The 24,746-nt window shown below is 32.2% G+C and overlaps 1 protein-coding gene across 7 annotated transcripts in view; it reads left to right on the forward strand.

Moving 5' to 3' along the window:
* Positions 1 to 24,746, forward strand: part of PCDH11X (protocadherin 11 X-linked) — a 741,312-nt gene that overhangs the window by 312,631 nt on the left and 403,935 nt on the right. For 5 of the 7 annotated variants that reach the window (XM_006921482.2, XM_006921485.2, XM_006921481.2 and 2 more), the window contains exon 3: positions 14,303 to 14,383. The exons of the other annotated variants lie outside the window; for them this stretch is intronic. In XM_006921482.2, coding sequence (XP_006921544.1) covers positions 14,303 to 14,383 — 81 coding nt within the window. The remainder of the gene's footprint in view (positions 1 to 14,302; positions 14,384 to 24,746) is intronic. 7 annotated transcript variants of the gene reach the window in all.

Consider the following 24,746-nt stretch of genomic DNA (forward strand, 5'->3'; position numbering starts at 1 on the left):
CTAAATTCAAATTTGGAATTGGACAGGATAGGAGTGCAATTATATAAGTCACATTTCTTTTTTTGCCTACATTTTTTCCAGTCATATTTCAGTTTTCTTTTCTTACTAATTATATTTATTATTTTTCCATTCTTACATTTTTGGATTAATCTCTATTCCTCCATTTACTTTTTGTTTCAGGTTCTTAGCTGAGTAATATAGATTGTAGAGTAATTTAGGTCAAAATATTTTCTTAATGTATTACTTGAGATTCCTAGAAAAATCTCTTCAGGAATTAGAAATGTCATTATTATATAAAGGGCTTTAATATAATCATAATACATATTCTGTAGCTTCTTACAAAAAAAAAATTAGATTTACCAGTGCCTTAGTCTAGCGCATTTTTTAACTGTAGATATCATCTTAACTCAGTTCATTACTGGCTTATTAATATCAGCTTAGGGAATGCAGATATATATGTTCTGCAAGCAATGCCAATAGATGTATTGCTGAAAACTAATTTTAGTTAATAGCTTAAATAGTGTATCTTCTTGGTTGTTTTTAATTCTTTAATATTGAATTTATACTTACAAACCAAGTTCTCAGAGTAGCAGTGAAGACCCCTATTTGACCACATTTACATTGCCAATAATTCAATTTAAGTAGCATCTTTAGAGGACTTTCAGGACAGCAACCTCAAAGGACGGTTTTCTTTTGGACATGGAATCTAGTAAGACTTTGTTTCTACCTAGTATGTGAATTTCAATTGGAATTGAAACATGTTTTTTCTAAATTTTTAGCCTTTCTTCACCAAATACTCAAGACTGGAAAGAAATACTTTCTTGTGCCTTGTGATATGATCCTTGAGAAAATCATAATTTCCATAATGAAATAGCACTGTTCCATCTCCCTGTCCCACACTTGAATCTAATGTCCTGATATTAGCAGACAATAGGTATATAATTCTTTAATTCTTGACTCAGAACTAATTTTTGGAAAATAAAGCTAATTCAGAATTGCTGTGGCTACCAGCTCTCTGACAAACCTTTTTGCACAATTTCGTGTTCACATTGGAAACCACAGAAGATAAAGCTGTAAGTTCATAATTTAATTTTCTATTTAAATAATTGGTATCATCATTAGATCTCTGAATGATGTCAGGTTAGAGTAGACACAAATGATACAATTATAATTCATTTATAGTTAGGGATAGACTTGTTTAATATTTAGGAATTACCAATCCAGATTTTAATATATAACCAAAAGATTTTTCATTTGACATAATCATTAGAAAGACTTCTTGCAAGAAAGATTACAGACTGATGGTAGTGATAAACACATTTGTGCGTGTGTGTGTTCTGGAGAAAGCTTAATTCATCTTCACCATAAATTGTGAATGTGTGTGGATAACATTAGTACTATTGATATATAGTTATCTTCTTCATGATAACATCTGCTTTATATACAGTAAAGCTTATATATATACACATACACACACACACACACACATATATATATATATACACACACACATATATATTTAAGCCTATATATATATGTACATAGGCTTTACTGTATATAAAGCAGATGTATATGTATGTATATAATACCAGAGACAAGAATGATGCCAATAACCTAAATTGCCCTCATTGTATCATGCTTTTCATTTCAGGAAGTAGTTAAATTTTTAGGAATTTAACTTCAGCTATACTGTATCTATTGCTATGTATATTAGGAACATTATAATTTTTGATTAAGTGCAATCATATTTAGTATTTTGAGCATAAATTTGGCAAAACTATTGCTGTATTTTTCTTCCTAATTTTAAAATAATATTTTTTATATTTCAGATTAAATGTTGCTTTAACATGTAATAAAAAACCATATATTTCTCCATTAAAGACATTTATGTGTGGAAATGTTTTCAAGTGAAAGATACAATTTTATTTACTTATTTGTTTGTTTTAATTTTTAGAGTTAATAATATTATATATATTTTAGGTGTGCAACATTATAATTCAATATTTTTATACTCTATTGTGTGCCTACCACCAAAAGTCTAATTTCCTTACATTACCATATCTTTGAGCCCCTTTACTCATTTTGCTTTCCCCTCACCCCACTTCCCATCTGATGTCTGTATCTATGAGTTTTGTTTTGTTTTGTTTTGTTTTATTAGTTTGTTTGTTATTTTTTTATTTCATGTTCCACATATGAATGAAATCATATATTTTCCATCTGACTTATTTCACCTAATATTTTACATAATGCCCTCAAGATCTATCCGTGTCATCTTAAATGGCACTATTTCATCTTTTTAAATGGCTGAGTAGTATTCTGTTATGTGTGTGTGCACGCACACGTGCGCACACACGCGCGCAGACACACACACACTACATCTTTATCCATTTATACATTGATGGACATTCAAGTTGTTTCCATATCTTGATTATTGAAAATCATGCAATGAACATAAATATACATATATCTTCTCAAATTAGTGTGTTTATATTCTTTGGATAAATACCCTGAAGAGTAATTACTGGATTATATGGTAGTCCTATTATTAATTATTTAAGAAAATTTTATACTGTTTTTCACATTGGCTGTACCGACACTGTATAAGTGTTCCCTTTCTCCACATCCTTAAACACTGTTATTTTTTGTCTTTTGATAATAGACATTCTAACAGGTATGAGATGATATCTTATTGTGATTTTGATTTATATTTCTCTAATAACTAGTGATATTAAACATCTTTTCATATGCCTGTTGGCCATCTGTAGGACTGCCTTGGAAAAAAATATTTATTCAGTTCCTTTCCCCATTTTTAAATTAGATTGATGTTTTTTGTTGTTGTGGAGTTGTATGAGTTTTTTATATATTTTGCATATTAACCAGTTACTGTAAATATTATTTATAAATACCTTCTCCCATTTGGTTGGTTGCCTTTTTTGTTGTTGATGACAGCTTTGTTTGCTGTGCAAAAGCTTTTTAGTTTGATGTAGTCTTATTTGTTTATTTTTGCTTTTGTTTCCCTTGCCTTTGGGCTTAAATTCACAAAAACACCACTGAGACCAATGTCCAGAAGCTTAGTACCTATGTTGTCTACTTATTTTGTTTAACATCTTATATTCAAGTCTTAGATTCATTTTGAAATAATTTGTGTGTGTGGTTATAAGATGGTCTACTTTCATCTTTTTGCATGTCATCTGCCAATTTTCCTAACACCATTTATTGAATACTCTTTCCTTTCTCCACTGTATATTGTTGACTCCTTTGTCATAAATTACTGCTCATATACTTGTGAGTTTATTTCTGGACCCTCAATTCTATTCCAGTGGTCTGTGTGTCTGTTTTTCTACTCATGACACACTGTTTTGATTATTATAGCTTTGTAGTATAGTTTATTTAACAATGTTAATGCTTTCAACCCAGTGACGCAGAATATATTTTTATTTCTTTGCATAAAATATACACTTCTAAAAATATGCAGCAAATACATAAATTATTTCTACTCTCACACATCTTAGACAATTAAAAAAATAAATGTTTATATATAAAAAAAATTACCCTACATTAAGCTTCTGAATAATCAATTGATCTCACTCATTTGAGCTCTTTCAATTTCTACTGGATAAAAAAGCATTTTAAAGCAAAGGTTTACCATCCTCCTACCCCTGTTATAACAATTTATAAAATATTTGAAAATATAAAACTGTTATTTATGAATGACAAATTTAAAATAGTTTGTAATGCTTTTATAGTCACCTTTAAAGAATTAGAAACCACTTAAGGGATTATCCCACATGCAACTTACATTGTGTATTCCTAGGAATTTATGGTATCAGCAATGATAATAATTACTTTGAAAATGAGAACTAAATGAAGTTTATAGTAGTGTGTGTGTGTTCATGTGCATGTGTATGAACATGCATATATGTGTCTTTATTTCGGTCCCATTATTGAAAAATTATTGGAAGCCATTAGTTTGAAATGTCCGTGTCTACTTTCTAGCCATTCTTAGAGAGGTTAAAGCAAACAATAATGTAATAAATAAGGAAACACAAATTATTCTTTTAAGCTGTTAAATATAATTTAGTGATATTTTCTGATAAGCCTTGATATTTAAAACATGAAAGTTCAAATAATCCAGTTAAATAATATGAGGCTCATTATTATGGCTTATGCCTTAATTGGCTTTAAGTAAGAATATTGAAATATGAAAATACATACAGAATTAGTTTTATGTAGTTACTTTTTTTGTCTTTTGTGTGCTAATAAGAATATGTGTTTTTAAAGTTTAGTAATCTTAAATTATGTGAAAATGAAGAAAAATGTCATCTCCTTCAATTAAATTCGATAAGCTAACACTCACTATAAATTATTTAAGAAACAAATATACTTTATTTTTTTTTCCAGTAATGTCTGTAACAGATACAATCTCTCCCAAGTGCTCTAGGGCAGGCCACCTCATAGAAATATATGATCACTAGGTCTTGCTATCTAGATGTTTGTCAGGATCAGAGCTTTTCACAGAAACATTAAGAAAAAATCTTTTGAAATATGAACATTTCAGCATGTACGGATAATCTGTGTGAAAAGCATTGTTCTTCTATGGATGACCTCTTTGCACAGAGTGATAGCTTTATCCTTTTTTCACATCATTATGTTTGCTGAGGAAAATCCTGCTGTGCTACATCATAATAACATGTAATCTTCTTGCTCAGTTTAGCTGAGATTTAAGGAGACTCTGTTCATAAAAGCTGTTCTTTAAATCCTGATCTATAATTTTGCAGATTCACCTCAACAGAAGAGCAAGAGGCTTTATAAGAAAGAGACAACCATTAAAACTCTTAAACAAAGATTAGTTTCAAGTTTTACAATATAGTACCAAACCATCTGGCAAATCTCATGTCAGGTTTTGTTAAACCTCTGAGCTTTCTAAGTGTTAATTCATCCCCCTTCTACAACTCTCCCACTTTCCTAAACACAACAGCATGCACTTGACTTGTTGATGATTAAGGTAAAAGATCTAATTAAGTGCTCCAAGCTTGTTGATTTTTCCACTTGGTGATTTGTTACCCTTGAAGACAATTTCAAAATAGCTGTTTGCTTTTGGCAGAACCTTTGGAATCCTTATGGATAAATTAATATATTCATTCCGCATTACTTCCCTCTTTTCACCATATTTCCCTTAGGTCTAACTACATCCAGAAGGAGGATCAGCATATATTTGTGATGCCAAATAACTTCAAAAGGACTCAAACCAGTCTGGAAAATATTGGACAAGCCTATGTAATAACCCAACACTATTTTCCTGAAGATCTCATCCCTTTGACTTTGGCAGTTATCCTAGAAAAAAGTATATAGTCTTTAAATAAGTTTTAATTTTAGTAAAATGGTGTTAAATTATTTCTTCACCATTCCATCCACCACTATCAAATTTGCGCTTTGCTTTTAGAAGTCCATTTCTCTTAATACTAATTTGCAAGTAAAAAATAAAGAGAAAGAAAGAAAGAAAGAAACAAACAAACAAACAAAAAACATGCAAACAATAAAGGAGGATTAATCATAGGACGTAAGGTGTTCCAGATTCACAATGTCCTTTCTGTGCCAGAAAGCTGAGAAACATAGGTTTGCATAATCCTTTAATTCTGACAAATGTCTTTCAATTACCCTGTGGATAGGAAACATTAGTAAATTGTATATTTTCTGGCTTGTGAATTCAGTTTATGAATTTATACAGAAATATTTTACTTTGTATAACTTATTAAGAAAGCTTAAATTTCTTCAAACATGTAATCTATACAGTATTTTTAGGAAACAGAGTGTCTTAAGGACACTTGAAATTTTAAATGAATACCAAATGTCAAACCTCATGTTTAAATGTTTTCAGTTAATTCCTATTTTTCTTGCCTCCATCCAAAATTTTTCATTAATTTTTAAGCAAATTTAAATGCATTCTTTAACCTTTTAATTAGTCAATTTATTTTAAATCTTTCAATAGTCAATTGGCTTTAAGTCTATTTTTATTTATCTTTATGCATAAATTTATCTATAATCAAAAGGGGCTTCTCCCAATTAGAGGTTATATGTTAATTGGAAAAAATAAAGAATAATTAATGTCTGCCTTTCCTGTTCTCTCTACTCTCAACTGTCACATTACTGTGCCATTTATTGTAGCAACTGATAATCTTTATTTTTTCAGCTGTGCAAAAGCCTTTTATAATTAACTGGAATTTCTAGTTTTAAAAATGTTGAGGCGAAAGGAGAGAGTTAGAGAGGGAACTATGTGGTGGATGGCTGTAGATAGCTTCTACTTCATGTTAATAAGGAAGATATATCCATAATAGTTCAAGTGAAGAGGATAATTATAAAGTGCCAGCCACTTTACTATAGAAACAGTATAATGCGATGATTCTAAGAGGCTCATATTATTATACTCATTTCACAGATGACAAAACTAAGAGCCGTCTTTAACTTAAAAGAGTTCATAAAACTAGTAAGATGTAGAGTCAGATGCAAATTTCAAAGGCCCTGGCTTTTTCCCTGTTGAAACATATTGCTGAGTAGATTTTAATCTCTTAAACACCTATCTTTTCTTCATTAGATATCGACTACCACCTCTGCAAATTGTAAGACAGAAAGGCACGGCAGGGGGATCTTAAGAAACATTAAGGAGAGTAGGAATTAACTTAGGACTTTCCCTATTTCAGGAAATCTCTGGAATGTATTCACTGCTATTTATAAATGTACCCTGTAAATTATTATAAAAATTAAATATTGATATTTTACCAAGGTTTTAATGTGAAATCCTTCAACCAAATATATCATAAGCAAAAATAAACTCCAAATTATACTTTATGTTTATAAACTTTGTTATAGTATTGATGGATATTATTTCCATAGTAAGGATCTTGATTTCTTATAAGGAAATAAATGACAATGAGGGAAAGTTATTATAAATATAATCACTAGAAGCATCACTCACATACTTATATGTCTTTAGGCGTATATAATTATGGTAGATATTACATAGGACTCTCCAAAAATGTCTCACATACTGGTTTGAGAAGACTTTTTTCCGTCAATATGTCAACTACATGAGAATAAAATAACCATAATTTATCAGTTAAACTCACTTGTAATCTTTAGTAAGTGATGACTGTGACAATTTAGAATGTCACATTTCTGTAAAACTTGAGATTCCTGGGGTATGTATAATTACCAAGAACATGGACACATGCTTACATTTCTGGTGGAAAATCTGCTACATTTAAGAAATAAATGTAATAGGTGAATACACCGAACCTTCTTTGGATTCTCTTTTTGCTAAATTTTGAAAGAATAATTTACCATTGAGATTGTAGTCAGAAATATCATGATCTTGTTCTATGATTTTCTTACCATTAGGTTTGAGTGACAATTAAATTTCCAAGTGGAAAAATAGAGGATGCATTCCACATTTCTCCTTAAAACTATCACAGAGTTAGTCTGGGTTTACTTCACACAGTAGTTTTGGGATTAGTTGGGTTAAAGAGTGCATTTAATATGTCAGATCGCTAAAGCTCAAATTCTTTGTGATACTGTCAGGAAAACATTTGAGAATAACAGAAGGTTCTGATGGATTTAGAAGTTTCAATCAAATTATGTTACTTTATAATCCTTTTATGCAAGGTGGTTATATTTTGGGACATGAATTCACTCTTTTAGGTCACCTGTAACAATTTCTAATTCTTTTCCTGAAAGATTAAATCCTTTGGAAGGTGAAAATATTTTCGCATTTGTCATAAAAGCTATATCATTGTATATATTTTGAGTTATAATTCACATTTCGGTGCAGGGAAATTTAGCTGAAAATTGCCTTCTTTCTTGCCTTAGACAAAGAAAAATTGTGTGGGGGAGGATTTAATAGAGTTTTGGGCATTTACTCTGTACGATGCTCCTAATGAGCCAGCCTCTTCCCACATTCATAAATAAAATCATTCAAGCAGACTATAGACAATTTTTTAAGCCATGAAATTTCTGGATTCTAAAAAGCAAAGTTATATAAATGAAAAATTTTTGCATCTATGTCTCTTTCATTAGGCCAACAGGCCAATAATATTAGTGCATAAAGGATTTAATACATTTTTAAATATTGTTGAATTCTCTTTTAATGCCTAAAGTATGAACTAATAATACCTGACTTATGAATAATAAGAAAATCTAACATGTATCCATCCTTCACTTGGAAGTATTTTTTTTTTTTTTTTTTTAGCAATAATGCCAGTGACACTTTTCAAAATGGTGAGACACACTTCTCACTTTTCAGCATTGAGCACTGTCTTAATATGAACTGGATTAAAATGAGGCTTAAATCGGTAAAGACTGTGATTATTATAAAATACTTTACTCTTTTCTTGACAGCTTGACATCTGATTCCATAAAAGGGAAGATAACAGTTTAGTTCAGTACATGGTGCATGTAAGGAAACAGAAATGCAAATCTTCGTTTTATTCCTCAGGTGTCACCGATGAACCATATTTCATTTTCTTAAAAAAGTCAAGCATAGATGTTTTTGAGCACTAATATTTCCTAGAACTGTCATTTCTCTCACTTGCATGATAATTAATCCTCAGCAGTTCTGTATATTAGACAATTTTCTAGCTATTAGTCTTATGTCTGTGGGGTTTGGTGGAAGAAGGAGGAGTAATGGGAAGAACATTGTCAGGGATGGGACTGTTATTTTACCTTTAAGTTGTTATTTTTGAATGAAACAAAATTAAATAAACTGCTCCTAATATTTGAATATTGTAGAGGGAGAAGAAACTTTTCTTTATCATCCTAGGTTTTTTTGGCTGGTCCAATAATTAAATCTATATGAGACTGATTAACAAGAGAAAATAACCAAATTTAATACATGCAGACACATGGAACTCCACATACATGAGAAGTTCAGAGACAGAAAGGGAAAATTATATGTATATATACATATATGTCATTCTGAGCTAAAGATGAGGTAAGACACCATGAGACTTTAGAGGATTATTGCAACGTGATAAGAGAAGAGGTTCAGTATTTAGTATTTTGCCCTGCCCTATAGATAGATCAAGAAGGTTATCTCTAGTAATATCTTATTACGGGCAAGACCCTTCATTTAAATTTTTCTAGGTAGTTAAGGAGGAGCTGAAATTTCTCTTGAACCTGCAGGGTATTGGTTACTTTTAGCTCAAAATAATCTGCATACCTAAGAGACACATCTTGGGGTGACTCATTCTGAACTCCTACAATATTGAAGTATATTATACAATAGAGATGTTTAGTTGCCAAATTTAAATGGACAAAATACATCCACATAGCTTTGAATATTTAACCACCTAAAATATCATCTTTAATTAATTCAAAGGACATTTGAATGTGACATTATACATTTGACAGAAGGCGACACACACAGACATAAAACCGCTCACAGTTGACAGATAATGTTTAAATCAGATGCTTAACATGTGCATGAGAAATGCAACTCTAATAGACTTTGTTTAAAAATAAAGTTAAATCTGAGACCTGAGCACAAATCTGCTTAGAAATTCCTGTAGCACCCAACACCTTGCTCACTTACATTTCAGTGTTTCTACTTTGCATATTGTAAACTACAAAATCATTAGCTAACTTTGCAAGTTCAACAAGAGTATGTGCTTAAATCACTGTCTCATTTATTTGTCCCGTCATTAAGCTACATCTTCCTAGCACTCCAGTCATACCGACTACATCCTGGGTTTCCCTGCCTTGGACTATACTGTTCTCTCTGCCAAAAAAAATTTCCTCTTCACTCTTTGCATCTAAAATCTACCACACTTTACTTATTTCATACATTTGTCTATCAAATCATTGTTATTAGTCTGTCTTTCCTTTCCCTCTAGATCAGAGATCAGTAAACTTTTTCTGCAGAAGGTCAGAATAGGTATTTACATACAAAAAAAATCACAAAATCTCAATTGATCATATTTAAATAATCAAATTTTATATAACACAGACTTACTCATGAGATAAATGGATCTTTGTATCTGATCTCTGAAAATGTCTTTTTACACACGATAGGTACTGCCAAAAACTTATATCAATGCACAAGCATATAGTTTTAGGTCAACATATCTATGTCTTGGTAAGCATATAAAGAATCCTATTAGATTCTTTGTATTTGCCATTTAACCTGCCATTACATTGAAGATTAATCAATTCTAATTGAAAGTTAAGTCAAAGCTCCTCAATTGCATATTTGTTGCAACCCATTGCAAATTCATGTGGGGGTGGAGATTGTGCTTCTTATTTTAACTTCTATAGTGCTAGAGTGTATAAAATAACTTGTCATTACTTGTGATTCAAACAATTTTAATTATCTTCAAGATGAATTTACTGCAGTATATGTTTTATATATAAGTACCTTTTTTACCTTATAATATTATGTTGATTTTAAGATACATTATCAAGTCTATAGCAAACACTAATTTCAAAAGTAATTCAGTGTTCCATAAGAGTGGTCAAGGGTGCTTTTTCTCATTCAGCAAAATTTCATTCTTGGCTCTGAGCACAAAAAATCTCAATAAAACTTTGCTACAGCTAAGCTATCCAACTGCTGTGTGGTAGGGCAAGTCAGGATATTCAGCTGTATTTTTGACAAAATTTCACAGAATGACAATGGTTCCACTAACGATAGTGAGTAAAGTTCAATAACACATGATAGAAACAAATATTTTCCACAAAGCACCTGCTGATGTATAATACAATAAATAATCTTAGGTTTTGAATATCTCACATTTCGCCACACCTTGTAAATTTGTCCAACTGATTTTTTTTTCTGTGCTACATATATTTTATTCATCATTAGATGTAATGCTTCTTAGCAGATCCCATTTCAGATTTTACTAAATTAGTATTTTCTCAACTTCTTTGAAAATATTCTTGCCTGTTCTGTTCCACATAGGCTATCCTATCCTATCCTATCTCATCCTATCCCATCCCAACCCATCCCATCCCATCCCATCCCATCCCATCCTATCTTATCCTATCCTATCCTATCCTATCCTATCCTATCCTTTCTATCCTATCCTATCCTACTCTATCCTATCCTACTCTACCCTATCCTACCCTACTCATAGAGAATTCTTTAATCACTTCAAACTTAGCATTGCTTCCTCAAGTAATTGACAGCAACTAAGCTTTGTTGGTAACATCTGTTAACTCATGAAAAAGACAAGGAAACACACTCAAAATCATTTGCCTTTTTAAAAAAAAATCACTATTGATGTAGCTCTCAATGTCTTCAACTTTTTGAGTAACTGTACTTGCTGAAAGGCTAATCGTCTTAGGTTTATTTTCTCTAGACCTATTTTATTTGGCTGTTGTAAGCAAACATAATTTAATTAACTCAAATCATCAGTAAGTGGTTTTCTCTGCATGGCTAACAAATGAGTCATTCACAGACATACTTTGGTCACAGCCTTATTTCCTTTTTTAAAAACTTTTTGTAAAGAAATTCTGCTGTGATAATATGCTCCATTTTAATTTTCTAATTCTTCTGACTGTTGCTTTCCTAAAAGTTAGAAGATTGTAATGAGCGCTTGGTCTGGTAATATCAATGTGTATTGTATTCTTTCTGTTATGGGCATAGTGTCTTTACATAATAAATACAATTTGCTATTTAACTTGATAATAAAATAATTCTTGCTCAACTGGGCCTTAAAAGTGTGGTGTGTGAAATCTGACATTCTCTTCTTTTCTTGATTTGATATAATGGGCATGCATTGGTAGTAAAAGTAAAGAAAACAATCTATGATAGCAAGGCTATATGTGTATATAGGGCGCTCAACTATGTGAGCGCCCTATATACACATATAGCCTTGCTATCATAGATTATAGGTTCTTGACTGAGACCCTATATAATAAAAGACAGATTAAGAGGAGAAAAACAGAAGTTTAATAACTGGTATATCTTCTGTACACATGAGAAATACGCCCCCCCCCCAAAAAAAAAACTAAGTAACTCTCTGAAATGGCCCAAGCAATCAACTTAAATATTATCTTTATCTAAAGATCAAAGAAGATGTTGGAGGTTGGGGGGGTGGGGATCCAGTTATGGGAGTCTCTCAGAAAAAGCATATTAAACAAGGGTTAGTTGTTATGCAGATTTAGGTCCATAGCCTTCTCCATAAAATAGAGTTTCTAGAGATTTAGTCATTCTTCTGTTACTGGTACAGAGAGGGAGACACCCTTACAAAAGATTTTCCTCTTAAAATGTAAACATCCTTGCATTAGGTTAACTTCTACAGTTTTCAGTGCTTTTTCTTAGTCTAGGGTTTCTTAAAAATAATCAACCTAAAAAAATTCCTATGTTAAAGAGACAAATTTTGGGGTAGTAAATTCTGCTCTTCTTCAATATCCTGCATAACTATAATTTGCAGTACATAGAACAGCAATATGAAGTCCTGAGAGACATAAGATCTCTGTCACTACTTAACTCTGCTATTACAGCAACAAAACTTAACAATCTCTGAGTTGGATTTTCTTAGCTCTCTTGAAAAATATCTTGCTTTTATAGATTAAATGATATTAAATCCTTTACTCCATATTTTAAAATCACATATGTAAGAAATGTGTACAGTATAGATTCAATATTTTAAAAACAATGTATTCTATGTCTTGAGGAAAATTAAATGGATACAGACATCATATTTTCAAGAACTTGATAATTATTCTGGGTTGGTAGCTTAAGATTTGTGTATTAGTTCATAAATTTATTAGCATTTATGACATCTATTAAACATCTTTGTATATAAGCAAATTTGTGGTGTGGTGATGTCACCGTTGGGGCTGATCAGAGTTTGTTGTTGCCCTAATAGTAAGGGTGTGGGAGAGGGATAACAACGGAGAAGACATGTAGTTAACATTTTTCCTCGATTCTTCCTCAAATGATGCAGTGAAGAATCACAGGTCATTGAGATTCAATAGTTTGATTAAAAATGTTTTAGAAAGACAAATAATGCCCCAAGGAGGCACATTGTCCCAGCACCATAACCAACGCAAAGGGGTCAGAATGGCTACAAAAGGGCAAACAGTCCACAAAAGTCCACCAAAAAGAGAGAGAGAACCCAAAAGGGCAAAAAGGGAGAGGAGACCTGAGGGCAAAAAGGACCCAGAAATGGGAATGTCTGCCTTATATTTGGGCCATAATGGGTGGTTCCAAAGGTATTCCTAGGTGATTGGAGAGTGAGGTCATTTTGATTGACACTTAGCTGTTATAACTTTGATCATTGGGGTGTTTTTTGGGTAGTCTCTAGCATGGGCCCCTATTCCTTTGTTCCCCCTTGTCACTCACATCTGACTAGTTACCTAACAGTGGCACACACAGGGTAGATTTTGACATCAGACAACTGCGAATTCAATGCAAGCTATTGAATCATTGGGTTGTGAAAGCATTGAACTGAAAAACCCTCCAGTGTTACCAAACTCAAAGGGTTCATTTTGCCTGCACAAGTCAATAGCCAAAAGACACAAGAACAGAAGTTTGCAGCAAAAAATGTAGAAGTTTATTTAAGGAAATGGCACCAAGCCCAGGGAACACAGGTGAGTTAGGGCTCAAAGACCTGGCTCTCCGATGGCCTTTAGGGGATAGATTAGATAGGAGAAAACTCATTAATAACTAAAGGAATTGGGGTTGTGAGCTCTACTGATTGATCAGGGCTAGGGTAGGAAGCCATTGATCATTGCATCAGGTCCTGATGTCAATCATGGTGTCGTTCTGTCTGGTTTCATGAGGATGCTGGTAGGGTCCATCTTCCTTCATGAGTGTGAAGCTGCAAAATGTTATCTTTAGTTTGAAGGAAACTCTGTTTCTGCAGTCAACAGACCTAAGGCTTTGTTCCTGAGACCATTTGATGGTGACCTTAAGGCTTAATAATGATTGAGGGAATGGTCATGCAGTTTGCAGAAGGATAAGAAAAGATGCAAGTGAGCCCAAGGGCAGTTTGAATCAAGGGGAAAGAAGAGAAAAAGTCGCTTTAAAGAAGTAAAGATTTGCATCGTTACACTAGCTTAATTTCAGTCATTTAAATATTTTAAATTGTCCTTTATAATTCCATTTATATAGTTAATGGAACTTATAAAGGTAACACTAGAATGTAAACTCAATGAGAAAAAATTCTTTTACTTTTTTATTCCCAGTACCTAGAGCTGTGCCTATCACATTAGAAATGCTCAATAGCTATGATGTCTAGAAAAAGATATTTACCCAGGCACTGTTTTATTTACCACTTAAAAAATTCTATTTTTTTCTCTTCTAAAGCCAATGAAGGAGGTTGTAAGATCTCACACTCCCATGAAAGAGGCAACAACTGTGGAAATCTGGATGCATCCTCAACCACAGGTAGGTAGGGAAACACTTGATCTTTCCTCTTTATTCTCTTTGATTTTTATGAATGTATGGGGTAAATTCTTAAGTTGTGTTTCTCAATTTGTTCCATGAAGTTTCTTTGGGTGGTTTTGTGCTGGATTCTAATGTAACAATGAAATAGTAAATATGTATTTCTTTCTAGTATAGTTTAATAATAATAGTGGGGTTAGTTTATTTGTTGGATAAGGTACACACATTCCTCAAAAAGTATCTTCTAAATGATTGTCTATTTGATTGAGGTTTAAATCTAGTTTTGAGATCATGGATCAAAAAACAAAAAATTGAGAACTGTTGTTTCAGGATATGACTTAAGTGTAAGGTTTAACATTGTTAAAGGAAAAACGAAGACCCAAAATGGCATAATTTGTGCTAAAGGCTCATGGTACCAAACTTAGAATTAATACCTGATCTAATTACAATTTCAGCCTCTCCCAGAAACAATCTCAATTAACTAGTCTGGAATTTTCTAGTCAAGCACCTGTAAAGTAATCTTTCGGCATGGGTCCCTTCTATCCCCCAATGAAGGAAGAGACTATCTGCATGATTAAAACCCTTTCCCTTTTCTTCCCCCAAAGAAAAGGTTTCCCAGACCAAAAATAATTCTTTACTTTTATTAATACTCCCTTGCTCCATACTTTTTTTCCTGTAAAAACTTCCCACTTTGTAAAACCTCTTAGAGAGCCTTTCACTTGTTAGATGAGATGCTGTATGATTCATGAATCACTTAATAAAGCCAACTAGATTTTAAAATTTACTTGGTTGAATTCTGTTTTTTTAACAGTATAAGGCATTTTTATGCTAATTTGGCAACTTGTAGTAAAATCTCATTAAAACACATCCGTTCAAGGCAGCTCAAAATGTGCCTCACAAATACAATCAAATTTGTTTTCTCAGTAAAGGCCTTAAGGAGACTTTAAATATGGAGTGAAAAAGACAATTGTCTAAACCTTCATATGTTATTTGTTATTCTGTGGCTGATTAACTTAAAGTTGTTAATAAGTTAAAGGTTCTGAATCTGACTCCTTGAGTGTCAAACTATGAACAACAAATTATACTCTACCCAGTCATTTTCAAATGCCTTTTATTTGCCCAAAGGATATAGTTTTAGAAATTATAGATAAATAAATACATATCTATGTGTATATATCTATGTATACACATAGATATATATGTATTAGAAAAACAACCCAAACAAAATGAAAAGAATATCACATTTGTTTATTATTTATTATTTCATGTGTGCTTCTGAAATTCATAAAAGTCATGTGTTCTGTAATAATATTCTACAATATTTTACAGAGTTAATTTATGGTTTTTGGGAAAAGTTACAGAATTAATAAATGCACTATGGGAAGAAATGATTAAATAAATAAATTCAATAAACCCAGAAATGATTAATTAAATAAATTCAATAAACCCAGAAACTTTCCAAATGGTTACAAGTTTTAAATTCTTCAAGTTTGAATTAGTGAATTTTTGCCAAACTTTAAACTGACTTTCAAGTCTTGTGCCTCTAATTCAGTCTCAAGAAAAGTAGTGAGGATATGGAATACGAAGTGATATAATTTACATCTGTATTCTTGATTAAGAAGCTATTGTAATTTACATGATAGCAATTTTAAAGAAAGGTACACAATTTTAAAATATGTACTTAAATGTCCAAAAATTTCAACTACTAGTGTTATATGAGGTATGCCTGGAATAAATAAACGTCAGATGGAATTAAGCATTGTTATGTGACACCCTTCCTCTGTGAATAAGAACATAATCTATCAACAATATTTTTTTAGCTAGTCAGTTTACTTCTGATTGTATTCTACTAAGTGCAGCATAATTAAGTCCACTAATTTCTTGTCAATTACTGATTCTTTTACTGGTTTATGAACTTAAAATCTTGTTAGAGATACAATTGTTTCTTACATAGTGGGTGCTTTTTACTTGAGGCTCTTTTATTAGGTAAGTCTTTTAAGTATCTGACAACTTTAATTGTCCTTAATGCCTGAGCTTTCAACTGAAATTTAAGATACATCAAAGTGGTGGGTTACACTGTATACCATTACTACGCATATGATGTAGATAAAGACTTTTTGATAAACATTATGCTTGCCTCTGAAAGTTTAAAGGAAATATTTGTTTTGTAAATAAGCTTTTATAGTTCCTTATAAAATATCGCATATTTAGCGAGATAATCAATATTCATTTAAGGGATGTAAAAAGAAATAATCTGAAAATAGAAATGTAGAAACTATGTAAACTAGAGTGTAACTTGAAAAAAAATTAATTTCTGTTCTTTAAACTTTTTGATAATGCTCTCCTCAACCATTTAGGTGCGAATTAATTAAAATTCATGATACAGATAGTGATTTTGAGAGTTTATTTTTTTAATGGGAAAATGTAATAATGGTGTCCCATAAAACAGAATGGTTCTTACTTGTAAAAGCCAACTATTCAGATAATTAAAGTAACTTATGAACCATGAAATCAGAGGTCAACTTAGTCCTTGAGTAAAGAAAATAAAAGTGAATTGTTCATTTCTTATAAGAAATATCCTTGTAAGTCCTTTAACATTTTTGTTAGAATCTTTAGAAAATATTTTTTGTTTCGAACATTATATTTATGAGATTCATTCATTTTATTGCACATAGAATAGTTTGCTTATTCTCATTGCTATATAATATTCACTATAACACCATTTATCTCTTTTAACTTTGATGAACAGTTAGACTGATTATAGTTCTTGGCTATTAGAAATGATGCGGTAGTATGTTCACAGGTAGGGTACGTATCTTAATGTTCTGAGTTAGTTAGATTTTAAAAAAATAACATGAGTTTTAAATAACATTAGAAAATAAATCAAATCATCCAGAACACCTTTTAAATGTGCAGGAACCACTGAAGTCATAAACATTCACTGTACCTAACATCCTAGAATCTGCAGAGTTCTTAGGAGAAATAGAGTTACTCAGAAATGGTGGTTGATCATGGGAGGGAGGGGAAAATTTTTCCCTCTTTTTTATTTTATTTCTTCTAGCTTGTCTAATAATCAAATTGACATGAGACAGATTAACAGAAGAAAATCATATTTAATTACATATGTACATACAGGGGTTGTGTAAGAATAAGGGACCTAGGATAAATTGAACAGTTGAGGTTTTATTTGCCATTAAGGACTAAGGAGGTAGTGGTTTGGACTTCAAAGGGAAGGTAGGTAATTCGTATGCAGATGAGAAAGATCAAACATTTGGTAAACAAACTCTTTCTGAGTTACCCAGAAAAAAATGAGACACATAAAAGAGTCTAACAGACTGTCCTAGGTTCCTCCCTGCCTTCCACACTTACTGCATATTAAAATATAGATAACTAACAAGATAGCTCCCTTCCTAGAGCAGATTTTTCTATATGAATTTCTTTAGGTGGGTAAGGGGGAGATAAAGGTTCTTCTTGTGTCTTATTTCTTAAAAATAACCAGCTTAAAATAATCAATATCCAAAAAGGGCATGGTTTGGGGTAACAAAGTCTGCTCCCCCTTAACCAGCTCTTCACAGCTTGTGTACCTATCCTAGTTGGCTTGGAATTCTTATTTTTTTTTTTTTTGTAATTAACCAATTTATAATGACTCTATCTTTTCCCCTTACATAATAAACTCTTCCCACTCCTGCTTCCTTGTTCCAGATTCTTTTTTTTTTTTTTTTTTTTTTTTTTTTTTTGCTGATTCTTAGTAATTACAATGCTCAGTGAGATAGCAAATCTAAAACTGAATAATATTCTTTCAAAAACTTGGAACAAAATAAAGCTAGGATATTGTTTTGGGTCTTTTCATTTTTTTATGACTTTTAATAGCAACTTATTTGCTTGTGAAAAAAATTCTTCTACTAAAAATTCATCAGACGACAGTCTGATTATGAATATAGACTCTAACTTGACTACCATTGTACTTAATTTAATACAGATATTTTGTAATTATGACTTATATTCATTGAGAAATAAGTAGCTCAGAACAATAGTATTAGGCAACTGCTGTAGAATGTATGAGGGTGGGGAATGGACCTATTGCTTGACATTAATTCTCCAAATTTTAACATCCACAGATAGTGGTTCATATGTCTCCCAAAAAGAACATAGTTGACCTGTGGCACAGAAAGAAAATAAAATAGTGCAAACATTGAAGTGATACAAGAGAAATAAGGAGAGTAGAATCAAATTTTCCTTTGAAAAGATGATGGTAGTTATATGTGGCAATAGATTTTACTTAACATAACTTATATAAACTTACTATGTATCAGGTAGTCTCCTAAGCAATTAAAATATTAACTCATTTAATTCTCATTACAAACCTATTATGATACCTGTTAGTATTTTTAACCCTGTTTTACAGATGAGGAAGTTTGGGCATAGAGAGATGCTAGCAAGTATCAAAGATGGGATGCAACTCTCTTGGTCTGGCTTCAAAGCCCCTTTTCTTAATTCTATGATAATTTCTCATCAAGAGTGAACAGGAAAAATAGAAGGTGGTCCCTAGGACAAGAAATACTTTAAAATGAGTCTCTTTCTGGTGTTAAACTAACACAATTTTCTATTCTGCTAGAACACTTGCACATATTTGCATATGATAAATTAAGATGACCTCTTTATGATGTTGGAGTGAAAATGAAAGAACAATAAGACATGCACACCATAAAGAATATGAGATATTGAACCAAGCAGAAAAATGCAGTTTTTAGAAGTATTAAATTTACTATGATAATCCTTAATGAAAATCTTTCTTCAGGATGAGAAAGGCTAATTAACAGTAATAAAATGAGAGAATTCCCACAGTTTTAAAGAATTATCTTGTTATCTTGGAATAGCAGCTAACAGAATCACTAATTCAATATGTTAACAGTAAATTCATTTGATGAAGGAATTCCTATGCTAATCTTATATTTTACCATAGCACAATTAAGAAGTCCACAGAGGTTTGGCTAATCAGTTTTCACAAAGTGAAATCAGCTCTTATAATTCTTTTATATTCTAAATGGCATACAATCCTGACAGAGCAAGTCACACAAGTTTGAGAGTTTTTGTTTTGTTTTGTTTTGTTTTGTTTTTAAATAAAACAACTTTAAAGGAAGTTTTGATGCTCAGGTTAAGAGCCAATGCCAATGTCTTTGCTTCTCTTGCAAGGAAAAAAAAAAAAAAAACAGAGAAGTCAAGAAAATGACCTTTCTAAACTGTGCATAACAATTGAATTATCAAATGTTAGACTACACTTAGGAAACATTTTGTGTGATTTCAATGCGTGCCTATGTCTACTCGGTGGGACACTTGATGTTTCTTCTTTAGCAACAAAAATATCTTGAAAAAAATTCATTGGGGTCATGAAACCACATAATAGTTTGCAAAGTGCACATATCATCAACTTCCTTTAGTTGCCAGCCCCAGTTTTACTCAAACGATAGTTTTGTTAATGCTTTTAAGATATACACTTATTTAAAAAAATTAGTTTTGGAAACCCACACTTCATAATTCATGTTTTTATGAGAGCCCAAAACATTTATATTTTGGCTCGAAATTCAGGATGTGTTTATTTTTGCTGTTGTTGTTGTGATTTTTCTATGTTGTAGGAGAAAGTGTATGTTCTATGAGAATGTAAGCTAACTATTATCATGGAAGGATCTGAGATCAGAATTTTTTCAAACCTTAACCTGGGAACTTTTGAGAGTTATTTTTGTCTTCAAAGGTTATGTTGTGGAAGGCTTTAAAATGCCAAGTCAAGTTTAGATATAATTTTTTTGCACAATAGAAAGCCTAATTAAAAAAATCAACATGCTCTGATATGACATCGTATATAAGTGTAGGGTTTTATTTTTAGACAAATGGAAAATACTCAACATTGTTTTCTGACTGGAGTCCTAAGATTTAGCCATTGTCTTTGACCTTTAGTGCTATACTTTACTTTTAATCATTAATAAATTTTATTGTTAAGTGACTACTAAAGGCATCATACTAGGTTCTCTACAGTAATGATTTCCTTTTCTTCAGTCCTTATATCAGTTTTGTTGAGGTGTATCTAGCTATTAATATCCCCTTTTTTAAGATGAGAAAATTGAGGCTCGGAGAGGTTAAATAATGTGCCTAAGGTTGCACAGCTTGCAAGTGTCAGATGGGGAATTCAAACATACATGTTTTGATTCCAAAGTTCATCATCTTTCCCCAATCATACATTGCCCCCCATTCGTAGTAATATTCATAATGAAGGGGACCAAAATTTTGTCACCTCAGAACTGTGCCTTTTGGGATATTCATTTTAAGCTGGCTATTAAGAAATAAAAGAATCAGAAAGAACCTTTGACCCTCCTCCTTTCCTTCTTACAAGAGTCAAATGGAAAGGCGTGCTTCAAGAAAGGAATGTTAACATATTCACCTTAGTTTGGTAAATAGAGAGGCTCCAAGCAGGAGCCTGTTAACTAGATCTCCTCTATATCCTATTGTTTCTGGGTTGCCTGGCAGGAATTTGCCTGCCATGTGTGTTCTGCTTTTCCTCAGCTGTCTGTAATTGCCTATTTCCTTTGAAAGCTCAGGCCCCTGCCCTTTTCTCTTTTGTTCATAGTGGCATATAAATTCCAACTGCTTGATGTGTCTGGGGTCTCATATCCAATGACACCCCTAGCATGTACAGCCATAATAAACTTTGTTGTTTTTCTCCTGTTAATTTGTCTTTGTTTATTGGGTTATTAGCCCAGCTAGAAGAACCGATTATTAAAAGGTGGGAATTGAAAAAAAAAACAAAACAAAACAAAACAAAACAGCCCCCATAATAAAGAATGTCTCTTCAGTGAATATGCATCCCAAGTGTGACCTACCATTCCACTGATTCCCACAGCACATTAGTGAATCTTGGAAGCATAGTAGATTTGTGTCTACAGATAAAAAGCCTATGAGCATCTACAACTGAAAAATGCACACTTCAACAGATGGGGACCATTCCTCTGGAGCTCTTGGACAATAAAATATTACCAAACAATTTTGAAAAGAATTTCCTAACTATGATGTTAATATCTATTGATTATTTACTATAGGCTTTAAAGTAGGAAACACATATAAACTTTAAATAACATTTGGTACAATAATAATTTCAATGAATAAAATATAGATTCTCAGTTTTCAAGATATAAAGAAGACATCAAAGATGAATATACTTTTGTCATATGAATCATTTCTTTACACAGAGTTTGGATTATAATTTGTCAGCCTGCATGAGTCCTCTAGCAATGCCTAGCACCCAAGCAAAACAAATTGTGTTTATAATCACAAATGAACCCTTTTTAATGGCATTGAAATCCAAGTGCTAAAAGCTTATCACTTGGTTTATCATGTTAGCTCACAAGTAAAGCACACTGGGAATTAAATGTAGGCCACATGAGAGGGAAATATACATCAGGAATAGGTGGGTCTAAACCTGGGGTACCATTCAGGCTAAAGATATGATCCTCAAAGGAAAGTTGTCAGCCAAGCGAGTTAGAATTCCCAAGGGGGAATATAATAAATTTGAATTAACTTGCAGAAGCCAAAGGTCCTGAACTGGTATAAGGGATTCTGTAGAAAAGATATTTAAGCAGTACTGATATTCATGGTCAGGCAATCATATTATTGGGTTCTCTTTGTAGTAAGACTCCAACCAATGGCTCTCATATTAACTATATGTGAAGTCTGGGACCAGTGATAAAGTATTTGAATTTGTTTCTATATCTGTGATATGGGGATATTTATATAATTGTCATATAATTGCTATGAAGGCTAATGTAATACATTCTAAAGCAAGCACATAGTGGATGTTAAATAAGTAGATATCTAATTTCTTTTTTTTTTTGTTCTCCAATCCTAACTAAAAATTGAAAGGTAAAACAAGAAGCGAGTAAGATTCCAGGCATATGAGTTGGGCAAATGAAATTGGCACTAGTAAATATGGACATGCAGATGCCTATGGACCATCCTAGCACATTAAATTCTGCACTTAGGTAGTGTGATTTCTGGGCATCTTAAAGTACTCCCAGATATGGTACAGATCAGTTCAGGCCCAAGGTAGAATTGGCTTTCACATTCTGCCAACTATATATATAATAGCAGGAAGCTTCTTAGTGTGATTTGGAATTTTCACTTCATGATTTTGGCAGATAACAATCTAAATAGTAAATCTGTCATTTTGGGACTTGTTTGTTTTAGAAGACATTCTGTCTCATGTACAGCAATGTCAAATTGCTCTAAATGTTAGGGCCCAAAAGTCAGAAAAGCAATGATAGAACAATTTAGCAGGTTTCATGCTTCTAAAACTTTAAAAATTTTCTTTTTCTGTTTTGTTTTCTGTTTTCTTTGACTTTGTAGTAGATAGTCCTTATCCTCTCCTGCTATTTCCTCCTGATAATTCCTCTTAGCATACATTGTAGAGCATCCTCATCCCTCTGTAATTTTCCACCCTTTCCTATGATACAGAGCTCTTTTTTAGTTAACTGAAGTTATTGAAAAAAGAGTAGGGCAAATGAAGATTTTCTGCTATAAAAGAAGAAAAATAAATTTTTCTTCTACCCTTCTAGGTTCTTCTGGTTGATCTAATAATAAAATTGATATGAGACAGGTTAACAGGAGAAACAAACCAAATTTATTATGTATGTACATATGGGGGTACCCCAGGACAAATTGGGCAGTTGAGACTTATATACCATCTTGAACTTAGGAGAAAGAAAGATAATGGTTTGGATTTCAGAGGAAAGGTAGGCAATTCACAGGTAGATGAGAAAAAGCAAACATTTAGTAAACAAATTTTTGTCCAGCCACCCAGAAACAGTGGGACACAGAGGGGAATTTAACAAATACCTATTGCATGTTCTTTCCTGTCTGCCACAATTCATATTAAAATATAGTTATCTATGATGATAACTCCCTTCCTGGAGCAACTTTTCTTTATCTGAATTCTTTTAGGCAGGTACTGGGGAGGTAAAAGATCTTCTTGAGTCTTTTGTTTTTCTAAAAACAACCAGCTTAAACAAATCGATATCCCCAAAAAGTCATATTTTAAGGTGGCAAAACTCTATTTCCCTTCACTACTGATATTGAAACTCTCACCATGCTTCTGCGAAGACTTTTTGTCAGGTTTGAGGTATCTTAAAAAGAATTCACAAGAATGAGTTTCCTAATATTTCATCTTCATATTCTTTACAGTAAGGCTGGAAAAAACGCATCTCCTGGACTACTGTTGTAAAATTTCATCTCTTTCCCCTCTCCTAAATTTCTGCTATCAGTCCATTCTCAGGCAGCTACCATATTTTTCATTTTTAAATTTCAACACTGATTATGGATGGTCCTACCATTAAAAAGCTCCAGCTGTCTCCCATTACTTATTGAAAGAAATGTAGTTGCAGTCACACTTCTCCATGTTTTGGCCCACACTTTCTTCTTGATCTTTCTACACTTTTCTTTCTGGTTAATTGATTAATATATACTTATGTTCCAATCAAACTAGACTCCTTGCTCTTCCTTCAATGTCCTTATTCTTTCATTCTCACTTATTTGTATATATCTCTTCCTTTTCAAATAATGCTCCTTCCCTATCTCCACCTGTGCTTAACCATTGGCAGAGTATTCATCTTTTAAGCTTTCATGTGAAATACTTTTCAACCCATCCAACTACCTATTATTTCTCCATTCTCTGAGCTCCTATAGCACTGTGTCTGTACTTCTCAAAGTTTTATCATGCACACTCTTACATTTCAAATATTCATGCCCATATCTTATTCTCCCACCACAATGTTAGTTTTTTGAGAGCAGGGATGGTTTTCAACTCATGACTCTACACTTAGTATAGTATCTTGCATCTTGCATTCACTAAGTGCTCTTCAGTGCCAGGCACCTAAACACTGGTATTCATATACACTTTTCTTGAAGAGATTATGTATCATATTGGGTAAGAGCTTGCATTTTAGAGTCAGATAATTCTTTGTTTAAATACTAGCATTGTCACTGACTAGCTATGTAATCGTCACCAAACTATAATAGCTCTGCATTTTATTTCTATCATTTGTCATGACAATAATAATATACCTCATTCATCAAGAATTGATGTGAATTATATACATAACCTATATAAAGTACTTAGGACAATATCCAGCACATAGTAAATATTTAATAAATGTTAATTATATGATATATTAACATATATTTAATTTTATATGTATACTGTTTCACCTATTACGCTCCAGGCCATAAATCAGTGTTTTATAATTTAATGCAGTTTTATGTATTTCTTTATCCATTCATTTTCAAAAAAGTCCATTTTGCCCTATCCTTAAACCTATGTTATCTC

Source organism: Pteropus alecto, unplaced genomic scaffold, assembly GCF_000325575.1.
Source record: "Pteropus alecto unplaced genomic scaffold, ASM32557v1 scaffold119, whole genome shotgun sequence".
In the NCBI taxonomy this organism is placed as follows: Eukaryota; Metazoa; Chordata; class Mammalia; order Chiroptera; family Pteropodidae; genus Pteropus; species Pteropus alecto.